This window comes from Chelmon rostratus, chromosome 21, assembly GCF_017976325.1.
Source record: "Chelmon rostratus isolate fCheRos1 chromosome 21, fCheRos1.pri, whole genome shotgun sequence".
NCBI lineage: Eukaryota > Metazoa > Chordata > Actinopteri > Chaetodontiformes > Chaetodontidae > Chelmon > Chelmon rostratus.
The window spans coordinates 6398769-6412469 of record NC_055678.1 but is presented as its reverse complement, the minus strand read 5'-3'; the positions used below and the strand labels follow the sequence as shown (position 1 = coordinate 6412469).

The 13701-nt window shown below is 38.7% G+C and overlaps 3 protein-coding genes across 3 annotated transcripts; 1 reads left to right on the top strand and 2 right to left on the bottom strand.

The window, feature by feature from the left end:
- Positions 1–3469: 3469 nt before the first annotated feature.
- On the bottom strand, positions 3470–4635 carry LOC121625274 (interferon a3-like). The gene is made up of 5 exons (XM_041963365.1): positions 4504–4635; positions 4316–4408; positions 3953–4102; positions 3665–3742; positions 3470–3577 (listed from the first exon to the last, which is right to left on the bottom strand). The coding sequence occupies exons 1-5, from the start codon at positions 4633–4635 to the stop codon at positions 3470–3472; spliced, it is 561 nt and encodes a 186-aa protein (XP_041819299.1).
- Positions 4636–6345: 1710 nt separating this feature from the next.
- Positions 6346–7542, top strand: ifnphi4 (interferon phi 4). Its single transcript, XM_041963364.1, has 5 exons — positions 6346–6498; positions 6602–6694; positions 6908–7057; positions 7270–7347; positions 7435–7542. Exons 1-5 carry the CDS (start codon positions 6367–6369, stop codon positions 7540–7542), a joined length of 561 nt encoding a protein of 186 aa, XP_041819298.1. The 5' UTR covers positions 6346–6366.
- A 647-nt stretch (positions 7543–8189) lies between these two features.
- cd79b (CD79b molecule, immunoglobulin-associated beta) lies at positions 8190–13062 on the bottom strand. Its single transcript, XM_041962176.1, has 5 exons — positions 12931–13062; positions 11134–11442; positions 10860–10978; positions 9338–9391; positions 8190–8731 (listed from the first exon to the last, which is right to left on the bottom strand). Exons 1-5 carry the CDS (start codon positions 12980–12982, stop codon positions 8642–8644), a joined length of 624 nt encoding a protein of 207 aa, XP_041818110.1. The 5' UTR covers positions 12983–13062; the 3' UTR covers positions 8190–8641.
- Between the last annotated feature and the right edge of the window lie 639 nt (positions 13063–13701).

The following is a 13701-nucleotide window of genomic DNA, read 5'->3' as shown; positions in this document are numbered from 1 at the left end:
CTCAGGTGAAACATGGGCATCAGTTTTTACTTGTATAGAGCAAAGCTGCTGTACAAGGTGACTCTACAAGTAGAAGTAGCCTATAGTGACACTGATAAAACATGATCAAACTTTCAGTCCTGTGTCTAATATGCTCTTGCAAAATTTCAATTTCAATTTTTATTTTCATTTTACATACGTATGATTATTGATTCTTTATTTTTTCTCTATTTATCTATCTCTTATTTATGTCCTGATGTTGATGCAACAGTCCCTAAGAAACCACATCCTGGGGAGCTGAACGACTTCAGGCCGGTCGCTCTGACGTCACACGTGATGAAGACCATGGAACGGCTGCTGCTCCATCACCTGAGGCCACAGATCCACCACACTCTTGACCCTCTGCAGTTTGCCTACCGGGAGAAGACGGGAGTGGAGGATGCCATCATCTTCCTGCTCCAATGATCTCTCTCTCACCTGGACAGAGGCAGTGGTGCTGTGAGGATTACATTCTTGGACTTCTCCAGTGCCTTTAACACCGTCCAGCCACTGCTCCTCAGGGACAAACTGACAGAGATGGGAGCTGAAACACACCTGGTGGCATGGATTACTGACTACCTGACTGGCAGACCTCAGTATGTGAAGCTGGGGGACTGCAGGTCCAACACTGTGGCCAGCAGCACAAGAGCACCGCAGGGAACTGTGCTCTCTCCACTCCTGTTCACCCTGTACACGTCCGACTTTCAGTACAACTTGGAGCTCTGTCATGTACAGAAGTTCGTGGACGACACAGCCATAGTGGGCTGTATCAGGAGCGGACAAGAGGATGAGTACAGGAAATTGATCCAGGACTTCATCACATGATGTGACTCCAACTACCTGCTCCTTAACACCACCAAGACCATGGAGATGGTAGTGGACTTTAGGAGACCCAGGCTGTGTCCAGAACCGGTCATCATTAAAGGGGACTGCGTGTAGGTGGTTCACACCTACAAATACCTGGGAGTGCAGCTGGACGAGAATCTGGATTGGACTGCCAACATTGACGTTCTGTGCAGGAAAGGACAGAGCCGCCTGTACTTTCTCAGAAGGCTGGCGATGCGTCCTTCAACATCTGCAAAAAGCTGCAACAGATCTTCTACCAGTCTGTGGTAGCGAGTGCCCTCCTGTACGCAGTAGTGTGCTGGGGGAGCAGCTTAAAGAAAAACAATCCTGATCACCCACTGCACAGCACCATCTCCAGGCAGAGGAGCAGCTTCAGTGACAGACTGCTGTCATTGTCCTGCTCTATGGACAGACTGAAATGATCGTTCCTTCCCCACGCCATACGGCTATACAACACCTCTCGGGGAGGGCGACAAAAACAATAATCAACACAACAACTCCGAACTCACTACACACTTACACCACACACCATGGACACACACACTTTATCACACACACATCTATATGCTGGACTTTATCACATACAAATCTATATACTGGACCTAAGTGTGGACAAACACACTGTTGCACACTGTCATTTTGCACAAATGCATTACTGGGCCCATATTTAACTGCTCAGATGTTTATCCTGTATTACAGATGTTAATCCTGTATAGCCAGATGTTCAGATGTTTATCCTGATAGCTTAGTTCTGTATTTTTATTTCACTATTTTTTCTTATATTGTTATTTTGTATTTTGTATTGTATTTTTGCCACTTACTTGAAAGTTGTTCTTTACTTGAAAGTAGTTCTTGTTCTTATTATGCATCTATCTATCTATCTATCTATCTATCTATCTATCTATCTATCTATCTATCTATCTATCAACACCTGCTTTTTCTCTCTGTGCATCAAAATAAATGCTTATTTTATGCTAAAATGTTGCTTTTGCCTTGTAAAGGGACAGAAAACATCCGATGAAGTATTCTCGTAGGTGCGCTGTGATTTTCATATTACAATATGATAACGTCACTTTGACGTACTACAGTTACAGACACTTCCGCTTTCTCTTCTTATCGTATGTTTTCATTGGCTATGCGGACACCTTGCAGTCATAGATACAGTTTTATAGTTTTAATCATGAAGGATATGGTATCGAATTACATGATACTATTGATGGCAGTTCCGTCAAATAGAGAATCGTCGTTTTTAATTTCCCTCGAACTGATCGCCTGCAGACTGAAGCTAAATAAATGGCCTATAAAGGCATCTTTCCTCAAATCTTAAAAATACAGAACAAGTAAGATATTAGATTGAAATAAATAAACGGCAAAATAATCCGAATTAAACAGCGAAGCAAGGACACGGATTTCATTTAAAAAGAACGAATTTTGCGTCTTTCCTTAAAATACTTTCATGTTATCGCCACACCTCTTGAGATTGTGTAATTCAAATTTAAATTCATCTTAAAATCTTTCATCACATACTATGGTTTTAGTGGAAACATGAGGACTTTTTCCATCTCTGGTTGTTTCATTTGAAGGTTTTTTTAAACCTCATGAAAAACAAAAATCTGTCACTATTTTTTCACACGCAAAAAGTAAACAATCATAAAAAAAATAAATAAGAAATGACAATGTACATTTTTAGAATATAAAGTATTAGTTTTTTCTTTCCTTCAATGAGTTTGATGGACTTTATACTTCAGAGGCCAGTATTGTACTATTTAATCCACTGTTTTATAATTTTTTGTGATACATTACAGATTCAGATTAACAACACAAAAAATGATACACAAAAAGTAAATAATGATGTATTAAGGAGAAGATATCCAGTAGTATATACTGTGGTAAAAATTAGCTCCAGCATTGCCAAAATTTTGAATGCATGACATTCACTTACAGCAGAGTATTTCCGCTTTGGAGTACTGTTCATCTTAAAGCTCGACTAGATAAACAGCTACATATCTGCTCTGCACTGCAGCAGCTAATTGTCTAATGTGATAAACATGTTTGTAATATTTGCTTGTTGTCTGTCTAAATGTTCTTGATTTGTGTGAAAGAACAAAAAGGCCAAAAAATGAACTTAACTCATGTTTCAGTATCTGTAAAACACCTGAGATCTGAAAAGTTTACAGTTGTGCTTGTGCACTTTAGCTCTTTGACCTGACGACTTCATGTCCGTTCTGTTTCCCCTCAGTAGATCTCAGTACTGCACATGATGATCAGACCTCAGGTGTTACTGTAGAAATCTGAATGAGGCCCCACATGTTCCTGCTCGCTATTTGACTGGAATTGTTTAAAATAAAGTCTCCATCTTTATTGTTTGTGTAGCAGGAATAAAAACAATAAACACATTTCTCTTTGCTGAAAGAATTTTTATTGTCAGTAAGACAAAAAATGTGAAAAAAATCAAATTTTGATCAATCAAAGCAAATCAAAATAAATAGGATTGATCATCATAGAAAATGAGATAAATACACAAATAATTCAAATAATTAGATAAATAAATAAATAGACTGCATGTAATCAAATAAGTGAACACATTCTGAATGCGACAGACAGATCACAGAGTTCTGTTGGTGCTGAGTAAAGGTGAAATCAGCTGGTATACTCCACTCAAATGATCTTGGATTTCCTTCCTGATCATCTCCCAGGCTGCAGCACTGTGCCCCTGCACACACAAGAATATGTCATTTAAACATCAAAGATACTCTACGTGGATCAATACACGCACAGAAAAATAGATTGACAAACTCACCATTTTCTTTAGGAGGTGGCGTGAGAGTCTGGTGAAATACCGGTGCAGCTTCTTGTTCTTGTGGCCGTGGCTCCCAATCTAAAGGAATTACAAGAGAAAATAGATTTTAAAATGCTTTACCTGTTTCACCTGTAATGTGTTGTGTTCAAAAAAGTGTTCATTCCACAGTCACTGCAGCTGTTGACCTTCACATTTGTCAGGACTTCAGTGGAGCAGAAATGGAAATAAAAGCAACAGAGGCAGAAATCACAGCTCAGCTGTGTTGCTGGGAGTTAGTTTAATACTTACACAGGAGCGAAGGCCGCCAGCCTGCTTGGTTACAACATTGACAAAGTCTTCCGCTGTTCTCTGCTCCCATGATGTCAAGCTGTGGTCCTCCTCAAACAGGGCAGCCACCTCCTCTAGAATCTGAACTGTGAAAGCAAGCTTATCCTCAGTCTGGAGGAAGAAGAAGAAGAAGAAGAAGATCAATCACAGATTACAACAGGGTTACATTTCTGACACCTTCTGACAGCTGTTTCCAAACTGGAAAAAAATAAGATATAACAGATATAATGATCCACACTTTCACATCAAAGGAGAACAAATGAATCTTCACTTCTTAGATTTTGCATTTTCAGCTGCAACAGACAAAGGCTGAGGATGACTTACTGCTGCTTCAAACGCCTGGCTGTACAGCTCATTAGGGAAGCCCACAGTGTCTTCCACTGCAGAAGCATCAGTGGTGTTAGTGGAGTTATTAGCCTGCATCACACACACAAACACACACATCAGGTGTTGAAGGAAACTCACAGGAAACTCATTCAGTGAAGACAATTCAAAACATTATGCAAACTTACCATCGCGTCCAGCAAATCCCAATACCTGTCACTGTGCTCTTTGAATTTACCATCCAGCCATCTGCAGCTCAGCGAGCAGCCTGCACCGTACAGACTGAGAGACAGGCACACGAAGAACATCCTGCTGAGCATGTTGGAGAAGGTAGAAAGTGTCTTTGTATGGAGTGGATTGCGATGCGTCCAGGTTGTGTCATTTATACTGCAGCAGGACGCACCTATTTCATTTTCCACACACACAGACGCGGTTACGCGGTTCAAAATCTCTGCGCACGTGTAATTTCACATTTCGGATTTGAGCAAGTGTCTTTGTGATATGCTGTATTAATGCCACGGGAGAAAAAAAAAAAAACGTTGGCTGTGATGGAAGCTGAAATACCGCGACAGTTTTTACAATTCACTAATTCAGAGAAAATTCGTTTTATGAAATAATGCTTCGAATTATTATCATTTTTAATTCTGTTTTTATACCATTTCATCGAATAAATTAAAGCCGAAGGAAAGCAAGTATTATTAGTTATATTATAAATCATATATTATACACTAACACTATATTATATCATAATTAACAGCTGTTAGTTAACATACTCCGATTGCCTATGCCTCGATCCTTATGCCTGTATATATTACTGCATTTCATGTTTCATTTTATATGCCATGTGTCATGTTAATACTGTTTTATTACATTATACTATATTATATTTTGACTTTAATACAGAAACAAACGCGTAGTCTAATTGATGTTTACACCTTGTTGACTCATTCTTGACGCGTAACGTCATTAATTGCTCTTGTACAGTTTCTCATAATGTTTTATACACCTGTCTCTCTCTCTCTCTCTCTCTATATATATATATATATATATATATATATATGTATATATGTTTTCTATCTTCTCTCTTCATCTTTGCTCGTTTCTGTCTTTGTGCTGCAGCACATATAAAACCTTTTCTTGTCTTCAGCCTCATGATGTTTATCCGCACTCTGCAGCCACTCCATGACGGACAGGCCTCAAAGACCACAGTGCGCTTTTCACCTTGCTCTGTTCCAGCCTGAAAATGTGCTCCAACGTGTAAAATTAAAAGGTGAAGGAGAGTCCCCTTCTCCACAGGCTGAAGCGGCCACGCTCTGGTTAAAACAAGGTGAAATGTCAGTGAGCAGCAGTGGATGTGAATGAGCGTCAGAGCGCAGGCCGCAGCCACCGAGGCTCTTTCATTTTCCCTCCGCGGGAACTTCCGCTTTATGGCTCCCACGCTGCTGCTCATTAATGATGATCATAAACGATTATCAATGAATCCAAAAGTACTAATGACGCAACTCTGACAATTTAACAATGAAGGAGTTTTAAATGCCTCTACAGTTGCGTGATTTCAATTCAAAAACAATTACTTTTTGCTATCTAGAATTTTCTATTTTGCCTTAAGAATTAAATCGCAATATTTTAATAATGGCATCTTTTCAAAATATTCATTATATATTAATGGCATCATTTGACATATTCAATATCATAAACTGTTCCAGTATTATGAATAGGGAACTGTATGAGTGTCTTCGATGTATTCTATAATATCATTATTGGATGGTAGGAGGAGAGAGGAGCCTGTCGTTCAGGCTCATGTGTAGCGGACGTGATTTTTTCGCTTTGCTGTGAAATTTGCTGATGTTTTCACCGTGGGAGAAATTTTTCAAACGGACACTTACTCAAATCCGAAATGTGTGACATTACACATTACACAGATTTTGAACCGCGTAACCGCGTCCGTGTGTGTGGAAAATGAAACAGGTGCGCCCTGCTGCAGTATAAATGACACAACCTGGACGCACCGCAATCCACTCCATACAAAGACACTTTCTACCTTCTCCAACATGCTCAGCAGGATGTTCTTCGTGTGCCTGTCTCTCAGTCTGTACGGTGCAGGCTGCTCGCTGAGCTGCAGATGGCTGGATGGTAAATTCAAAGAGCACAGTGACAGCTCTTTGGTTTTGCTGGACGCGATGGTAAGTTTGGATACTGTTTTGAGCGGCTGAATTGTCTTCACTGAATGAGTTTCCTGTGTGTTTCCTGCAACAACTGATGTGTGTGTTTGTGTGTGTGATGCAGGCGAATAACTCCACTAACACCACTGATGCTTCTGCAGTGGAAGACACTGTGGGCTTCCCTAATGAGCTGTACAGCCAGGCGTCCGAAGCAGCAGTAAGTCATCCTCAGCCTTTGTCTGCTGCAGCTGAAAATGCAAAATCTAAGAAGTGAAGATTCATTTGTTCTCCTTTGATGTGAAAGTGTGGATCATTATATCTGTTATATCTTATTTTTTTCCAGTTTGGAAACAGCTGTCAGAAGGTGTCAGAAATGTAACCCTGTTGTAATCTGTGATTGATCTTCTTCTTCTTCTTCTTCTTCCTCCAGACTGAGTATAAGCTTGCTTTCACAGTTCAGATTCTAGAGGAGGTGGCTGCCCTGTTTGAGGAGGACCACAGCTTGGCATCATGGGAGCAGAGAACAGCGGACGACTTTGTCAATGTTGTAGCCAAGCAGGCTGGCGGCCTTCGCTCCTGTGTAAGTATTAAACTAACTCCCAGCAACACAGCTGAGCTGTGATTTCTGCCTCTGTTGCTTTTATTTCCATTTCTGTTCCACTGAAGTCCTGACAAATGTGAAGGTCAACAGCTGCAGTGACTGTGGAATGAACACTTCTTTGAACACAACACATTACAGGTGAAACAGGTCAAGCATATTATAAAATCTATTTTCTCTTGTAATTCCTTTAGATTGGGAGCCACGGCCACAAGAACAAGAAGCTGCACCGGTATTTCACCAGACTCTCACGCCACCTCCTAAAGAAAATGGTGAGTTTGTCAATCTATTTTTCTGTGTGTGTATTGATCCGCGTAGAGTATCTCTGACGATTAAACGGCATATTCTTGTGTGTGCAGGGGCACAGTGCTGCAGCCTGGGAGATGATCAGGAAGGAAATCCAAGAACATTTGAATAGAGTGGCCCTGCTGTTTTCACCTTTACTCAGCACCAACAGAACTCTGTGATCTGTCTGTCGCATTCAGAATGTGTTCAATTATTTGATTACATGCATATCTATTTATTAACATATTTATCTATTTATTTATCTAATTATTGATTCGTTTGTGTTTTTATCTCATTTTCTATGTTGATCAATCCTATTTATTTTGATTTGCTTTGAGCAAAATTCGATTTTTTTCACATTTTTTGTCTTACTGACAATAAAAATTATTTCAGCAAATAGAAATGTGTTTATTGTTTTTATTCCTGCTGCATAAACACCAAAGATGGAGACTTTATTTTGAACGATTCCAGTCAAATAACGAGCAGGAACATGTGGGGCCTCGTTCGGATTTCTACACTAACACCTGAAGTCTGATCGTCACGTGCAGAACTGAGATCTTTAACAGAAGCACCAACTAAACTCTGTGATCTGTCTGTCACATTCAGAATGTGTTCACTTATCTGCTCACATGCAGTCTATTTACTTATTTATTTGTTCATGTATTTATTCGTTTTGAGTCGTGTATTCATTAGATGATTGCTACCCATCCAGCATTTTTATGAATGAATGCATTTCAACTATAAGTTTTTTTTCCTACATGGCTACCTGCAAAGGCCAGTAAAAATAAGACGTTCTCCAGCAAATGAACATGTTCTTTTCTTACTTTTATTCCCTACACATCAACAAAAAGTCATACATATTATTTAATATTATCACACAACAGGAACACGTCAGGCCTTGCTCAGGCTCTGATGACACACCAGCATTTTGTGACAGCTTCTCTCACAAAGATTTGTGATGAACATGTTCTTAAATAATCAAACACACGTCGTAGCAAAAAAAAAAAAAAAAAGCATCTTGAAGCATCAAAGCGTTAGCTGCTGATGAGCCTGAATTGTAGAATTTTTCAGTTCTCTGGATTTCATATGATACTAAATAGCATAAAATCAACAGCACATATTTGCAAACAAACTTTAAACTGGAAGAAAATTACACATCTGACCGAGCCAGCTGAGGACTCTTGACAATGTATGATTTTTGACCTTTATAATCAAGACCCTGCAAATATGAAGTAACCCTGTGGTTGTAGAGGTGGCGAGGTGAAAAGTTAGAGCTTAGTCTCACTCCCACGGGGCCTCAGCTCCATCAGCCTGGGCATACACTGAGAGTTCCTCATACAGACCTCCTCCATATGTCTCAATTGTCAAGCCCTGAAAGATGGAAATAAGTCAGTTCTAGTCAGTTAACATGTACATGTGTGAGTCCCATGTAGCTTTGAGGAGCCCCAGTGAAAATACAGGTTATGACTGTGTTCGGGCATATTGTAGCTTTAATTTGCATAATGATGAAGACATGACTCAAAAATAAAGATATGCAGCTGCTAAATGTCACAGCAGAATAGTTGACATTTAAAACGTCTTTCACATTATTTGTGTTGACGTCTCTGTTGCTCCTTTTATATATAAGCCTTGAACATTTTTTTATTCAAAATTTTACAAACAACATCCAATCCACATTTATTTGTCTCCAACTTTCCAGTCCTGTCTAGCACATTCTAGTACAACAGCATTCTGTCATTTAAAGGACATGTCTGACATTTTCTCTCTATAACAGAAGCTTGTTGCTGCATGAACAGCGCAAGATACAATTGTGGTTAAGAGCTCAGTGATGCGCATCTGTCTACTTCTTGCACTTGTGTTTTTATGTAAAAACACAGCTGTGACTTGTTTTCTCAAACGTGACCGAACTTTAATGTCCAGTTCTGACAAAGAGAAATTATCTCGTCTTAAATGACTATCTGTGAAAAAGACACAAACCTCATAGATGTGATCAGTTTCAGGCTCCTCATATATGCTGTCTGTATTTTCAAACTGTTAAAAAAAAGAGTGAGAGAAGATGAACAAGATGAAAATGAACTTGACTTTAGCACATACTATTAATAAACATATCTGTACATAATACAAAAATGTGACTGACACTGATTTGGAGATAGAGAATCTAAATGCTAAGAAATACTAGCTAGCCGTGCTAATTCAAACTGTATTGGAAAATGGTTAAAAGTTGTTTTAGGTCATAACGACTCCTGTTACAGTGGCATACCATGGCACCAAGGGTTCAAAGGTAAAACATTGTCTGAGGAAATGGATGGACCCCTTCAGATGAAAAGGAAGGATGGAAAAATACGATAATAAGCTACTATATCGCTTGTGGCTAACATTTAGCTAACGGTCGAAGACTGTCAGACCTGTTGCTGGGGAAGGCAGTGGAGCGCTAATTTCATGGAGGCTGGTGCTTTCACTGTCAAATCAGGAGCTTCATGCAACTAAGTTGGGCAAGTGTTATCTTTGCTCTTGGGCTGCTTATCACAAGTAATGTTAATTAAGGCTCGTGTCGGTAATGGCCACTGGTATTCATTCTTTACCATTATTTTAATTTTATTTACTTAAAGCTAGCTGCGGTATGTTAGCTAACCTAGCGTTAGCAGAAATGTGCTGTTACCTGTCTCGGCAATGTGATGTGTGGTGCGCAAAGTGGTATTTATGTCATATAAAGGTTTGCATTTGCACTTAAAATGTAGTCAGTAGTAGTTAAATGTATTAATAGCTTGACAGGTATAGTTGCAGATGGAGACGGTACTGCTGTGAATGTTGTTAGCTAAGATAAGCAGTGCAGGAGATGCCATACTGTAACAGCTAATGCTACAGCTGTTTTAAGCTGTTTAAATTCCTCACCAGCATAATGAACTTGGAGAGTAGGGTCCTAGTTTTAGTTCAGTCTCTATTCAAAATTTTTGTTTTTAGTTATTGTTAATTAATCACAGATTTTTTTATTGTATTTTGCCTCTCAACAACCTTATTTGCATGGCTATCTGTCTATCTATCTGTCTGTCATTGTGCAGTGCAGTTTTATTAGTTTTTGAATTTCTACTAATATATAATAATACAGCATTATTTATTTAATAGTATTAATCTGAATCTGCAAAGCACTAGAAAAAGTTATAAAATAGTGGAATAAAAAGTATATTTTTGCTTCTGAATTGTAGTGGAGTCAATATAAAGTATAAAGTACATCAAACTTGTCCTTGATATTGACTGAAATTAGAGCCATTTGGAAATGCTGTACTGTACAACTCATAATCATCTAGTATGATTAACTTTGTGTTTTTGTCTAATTTACTTTGACATTGATTTTAGTTTGTACTGACACTGAATGTGAATATTGTTATGCTCATCCTCAGGTCTATTCCATCTTATTCCTATGCAAGTCCTGCATTAACCAGCAGTACAGTCTGATCAAGGACAGATTTGTCTCAAGTGTGTTCTTCATTGTGTTCCTCACCACTTTTCGTTTGCGTAGCATTATAGCAGCAATACACACAGCCAACAGCAAGCCCTGGAGGATAATCAGAGCGTCCTTCATCTGGGTCCTGTACAGTGCCTGGGAACGGCTGTATGGTTCTGTGAAAGGAAAGATGTATGATGTAGATCTGTTTTCATAGGTAAACTGGTAAAGGCTGTCTCGATAAATTACATTAAATTACCACTCAAAGCAACAATGCATCATGTGTCTGTAGGTTTTTTTTTTTTATGCATGGGTTGTCTCAGCTGCTTACTGGCAACATGAAGCGCAGTCCCAGGTCCCCATGTATTGTTTATCTTGCAGTAGTACACTCCTCTGTCCTCTAGGCGTATATCAACGATGTTAAGAACGGCGCCGTCAATCACACTGTCAACAGCTCTAATCCGTTCTCCTGTCTTTATCTTGTCTCTTTGTTTAGCGCCGTACTCATCTGCCTTGTACCATGCCACACTGTTTCCCAGTGTTTGCTTGGAGAACAGACAATAAAAGGTCACAGGGCTGCTGGTTTTCATGGCATAGACACGGGGCCTCTGCCTGACCAGCTGGGCATCATCTAGGGCCACTGAACAGACAAAGAAATTGAGGGACAGTGACACGGTTACAGTGGCAGTTACTGTAAATTTCTGTAGACAAACATGCAGGTTATTATGACAACGGTCATTTTAGACATTATTGACAACTGATCTGTTTAAAATATTGCAGGGAATAGTGGAACAAGAAGGAGCTGCCACAGTGAGCTGTTAGATGAAGAGCTGCAGGCGACAGGCCACATACCTCCAACTTCTTAGCAAGGTAATTCACTCTTTTCACTGTGCCCAGCTGTCTGTAGACTAATGCTGTCTACAGCACACAATCAGATTACAATTGCTCATAGAATGATGGAAAAAAGGCCAATTATTGCCTGACTTCTTTATTAAAACAGTATTAGCTTGTTTTGCTGTCCCCAGAAATCAGTAACTTGCAGAATTAAACCCAACCCTGACTGAAATCTTAAGGTTTACAACTAGGCAGAGATACTCTTAAAGTAATTAGTGAGGTCAGACATCTCAGTCATAATTTCACAGATGACACAATGGATGGAAGACTTGCACAGAAAATTGCCATTGCTGTAAAGGATGTGCTCAGGCTTACATGGTTGAATCCAAAACTCATATGTGCTCAAATGATGTTGGCTTCGGCTACTTTATTACCATACTCCTAACCTATGGTATAGGTGTTGAAAAAGAAGTATTCAGACACTTACAATTGCTTACAGCAATCAGGATGTTAATTTCAGTCATTAGGGCTCGCAACTCATGATTTTGTTTAGGATTAGTGTGTTGATTTTTTTTTTTTTTTAATCGATTAATCAATGAAATGTACATAAAAATGTAATAAGGAAATAAGGAAGGAATGCCCTGCATTTGGCTCTGGGAAATTTGACACCTAATTTTTACTTTTCACCCTACATTTCAAAGAATAAACAAGTAATCTATTAATCATTGTCATTATAAATTGTCATTTTATTGTTCCAGTCCCATGTTGGGAATAGATATCTTATGTAATGGTTTGTTTTTAGTGCATGCTATTTATTTATTTATTTATTTTTAGATTTTTATCTTTTCCTTCATATCATTTATCTCCATTATCTTTCTCTAAAAACAGACTACACGTCTGAAATAAAGCAACCTGATCATCAATTGTGATAACTTGGTCTAGTTAAAATGTGTATAGAGAGAAATAAACAAGACAACATCAGTCTTTGTCTCAGAAAACAACTTCCTCTTTCCCCCCAGATGTCCAGGAAGTAATGGTACTGTGGAGTCAAAAATAACATGCAAAACTTGTTTGCAGTGTAGCTATGGTTCAACAGATGTAAAAAATTACAATTAAATGACTGCATAAAGCATTCTGAATTTATTTGGCTAATTATATTGCTGTAGCTACATTCAGCGTTTTATTGATGTTAATATGCACTGCAAAGACTCTAATTGTTGTTTGCATCATTTTCATTTTTCAATCGCTAATTAAATTGATCATATTTCAATGTTGCATATTGAGTTTACGTTACCTGAGATATTGATCAAAGCAAGCCCACAGCATCCAGCCAGCAACCAGCGCATGATGTCATGCAAAAGAAAATGTCCACACGAATGTCTAAAGCTCTCTGCAGTCGCGAAAGTGTTGTGAACAAGGAGAAGACCTTTTGCACCAGTGGGCGTGTTGTCTGTTACTCATGCTTTAATGTCAGGCAAATAAGGGGAAGGATGCTGTTACATCAAACCAAAATAACTTTGAACAACCCACACTTTTCACTTTAAAAACCTGTCCAACTTCATTCACACATTTTTGAAGTGAAACAATGTGGTCAACTTGAACAGTAGGAGGGTTTGAAGGATCATTTTGGAGGACGTTTGAAACAATTCGTAGGATAACAACAAACATTTTTGGGATACCACATTATTATCAGGTCTAGTGCTTGGTGTTGTTTGACATTTTTCAATACTTATGCAAATGCAATACCAAAGTTTCAGTAACAATACTGCAGGAATACTTATTTTTTGCTTTTTGAATAATGAATAGCCTCTATGTCTATCCTGACATATGTTTCACAGAACAATGTGATAGCTACAGTAATACAGGTCCTATGATGGTGCTGTCATTTATGGATCAGTAAATGTGCACATACAATAGGAGGATATTTGAATTAGTGTGTTAGCCTCAGTGTACACTTTCTGCTGTTATAATTTGTTTGTTTTGGGTATGAATAAGGATGAAAGGTGTGCTGCCATATGATTTTACATATTTTGCTGATGACAGCGAATTTCTCCATTGTGAGATC

Coding starts and splice junctions, on each gene's coding strand:
- cd79b (XM_041962176.1), bottom strand. CDS start 12,982: ATGCGCTGGTTGCTGGCTGGATGCTGTGGGCTTGCTTTGATCAATATC. Junction 11,443..12,930: donor TGCTTTGATCAATATCTCAG/GTAACGTAAACT, acceptor TTGTCTGTTCAG/TGGCCCTAGATGATGCCCAG. Junction 8,732..9,337: donor AAACTGATCACATCTATGAG/GTTTGTGTCTTT, acceptor TCCATCTTTCAG/GGCTTGACAATTGAGACATA.
- LOC121625274 (XM_041963365.1), bottom strand. CDS start 4,635: ATGCTCAGCAGGATGTTCTTCGTGTGCCTGTCTCTCAGTCTGTACGGT. Junction 3,743..3,952: donor CTGGCGGCCTTCGCTCCTGT/GTAAGTATTAAA, acceptor TAATTCCTTTAG/ATTGGGAGCCACGGCCACAA. Junction 3,578..3,664: donor GCCACCTCCTAAAGAAAATG/GTGAGTTTGTCA, acceptor TTGTGTGTGCAG/GGGCACAGTGCTGCAGCCTG.
- ifnphi4 (XM_041963364.1), top strand. CDS start 6,367: ATGCTCAGCAGGATGTTCTTCGTGTGCCTGTCTCTCAGTCTGTACGGT. Junction 6,499..6,601: donor TGGTTTTGCTGGACGCGATG/GTAAGTTTGGAT, acceptor TGTGTGATGCAG/GCGAATAACTCCACTAACAC. Junction 7,058..7,269: donor CTGGCGGCCTTCGCTCCTGT/GTAAGTATTAAA, acceptor TAATTCCTTTAG/ATTGGGAGCCACGGCCACAA.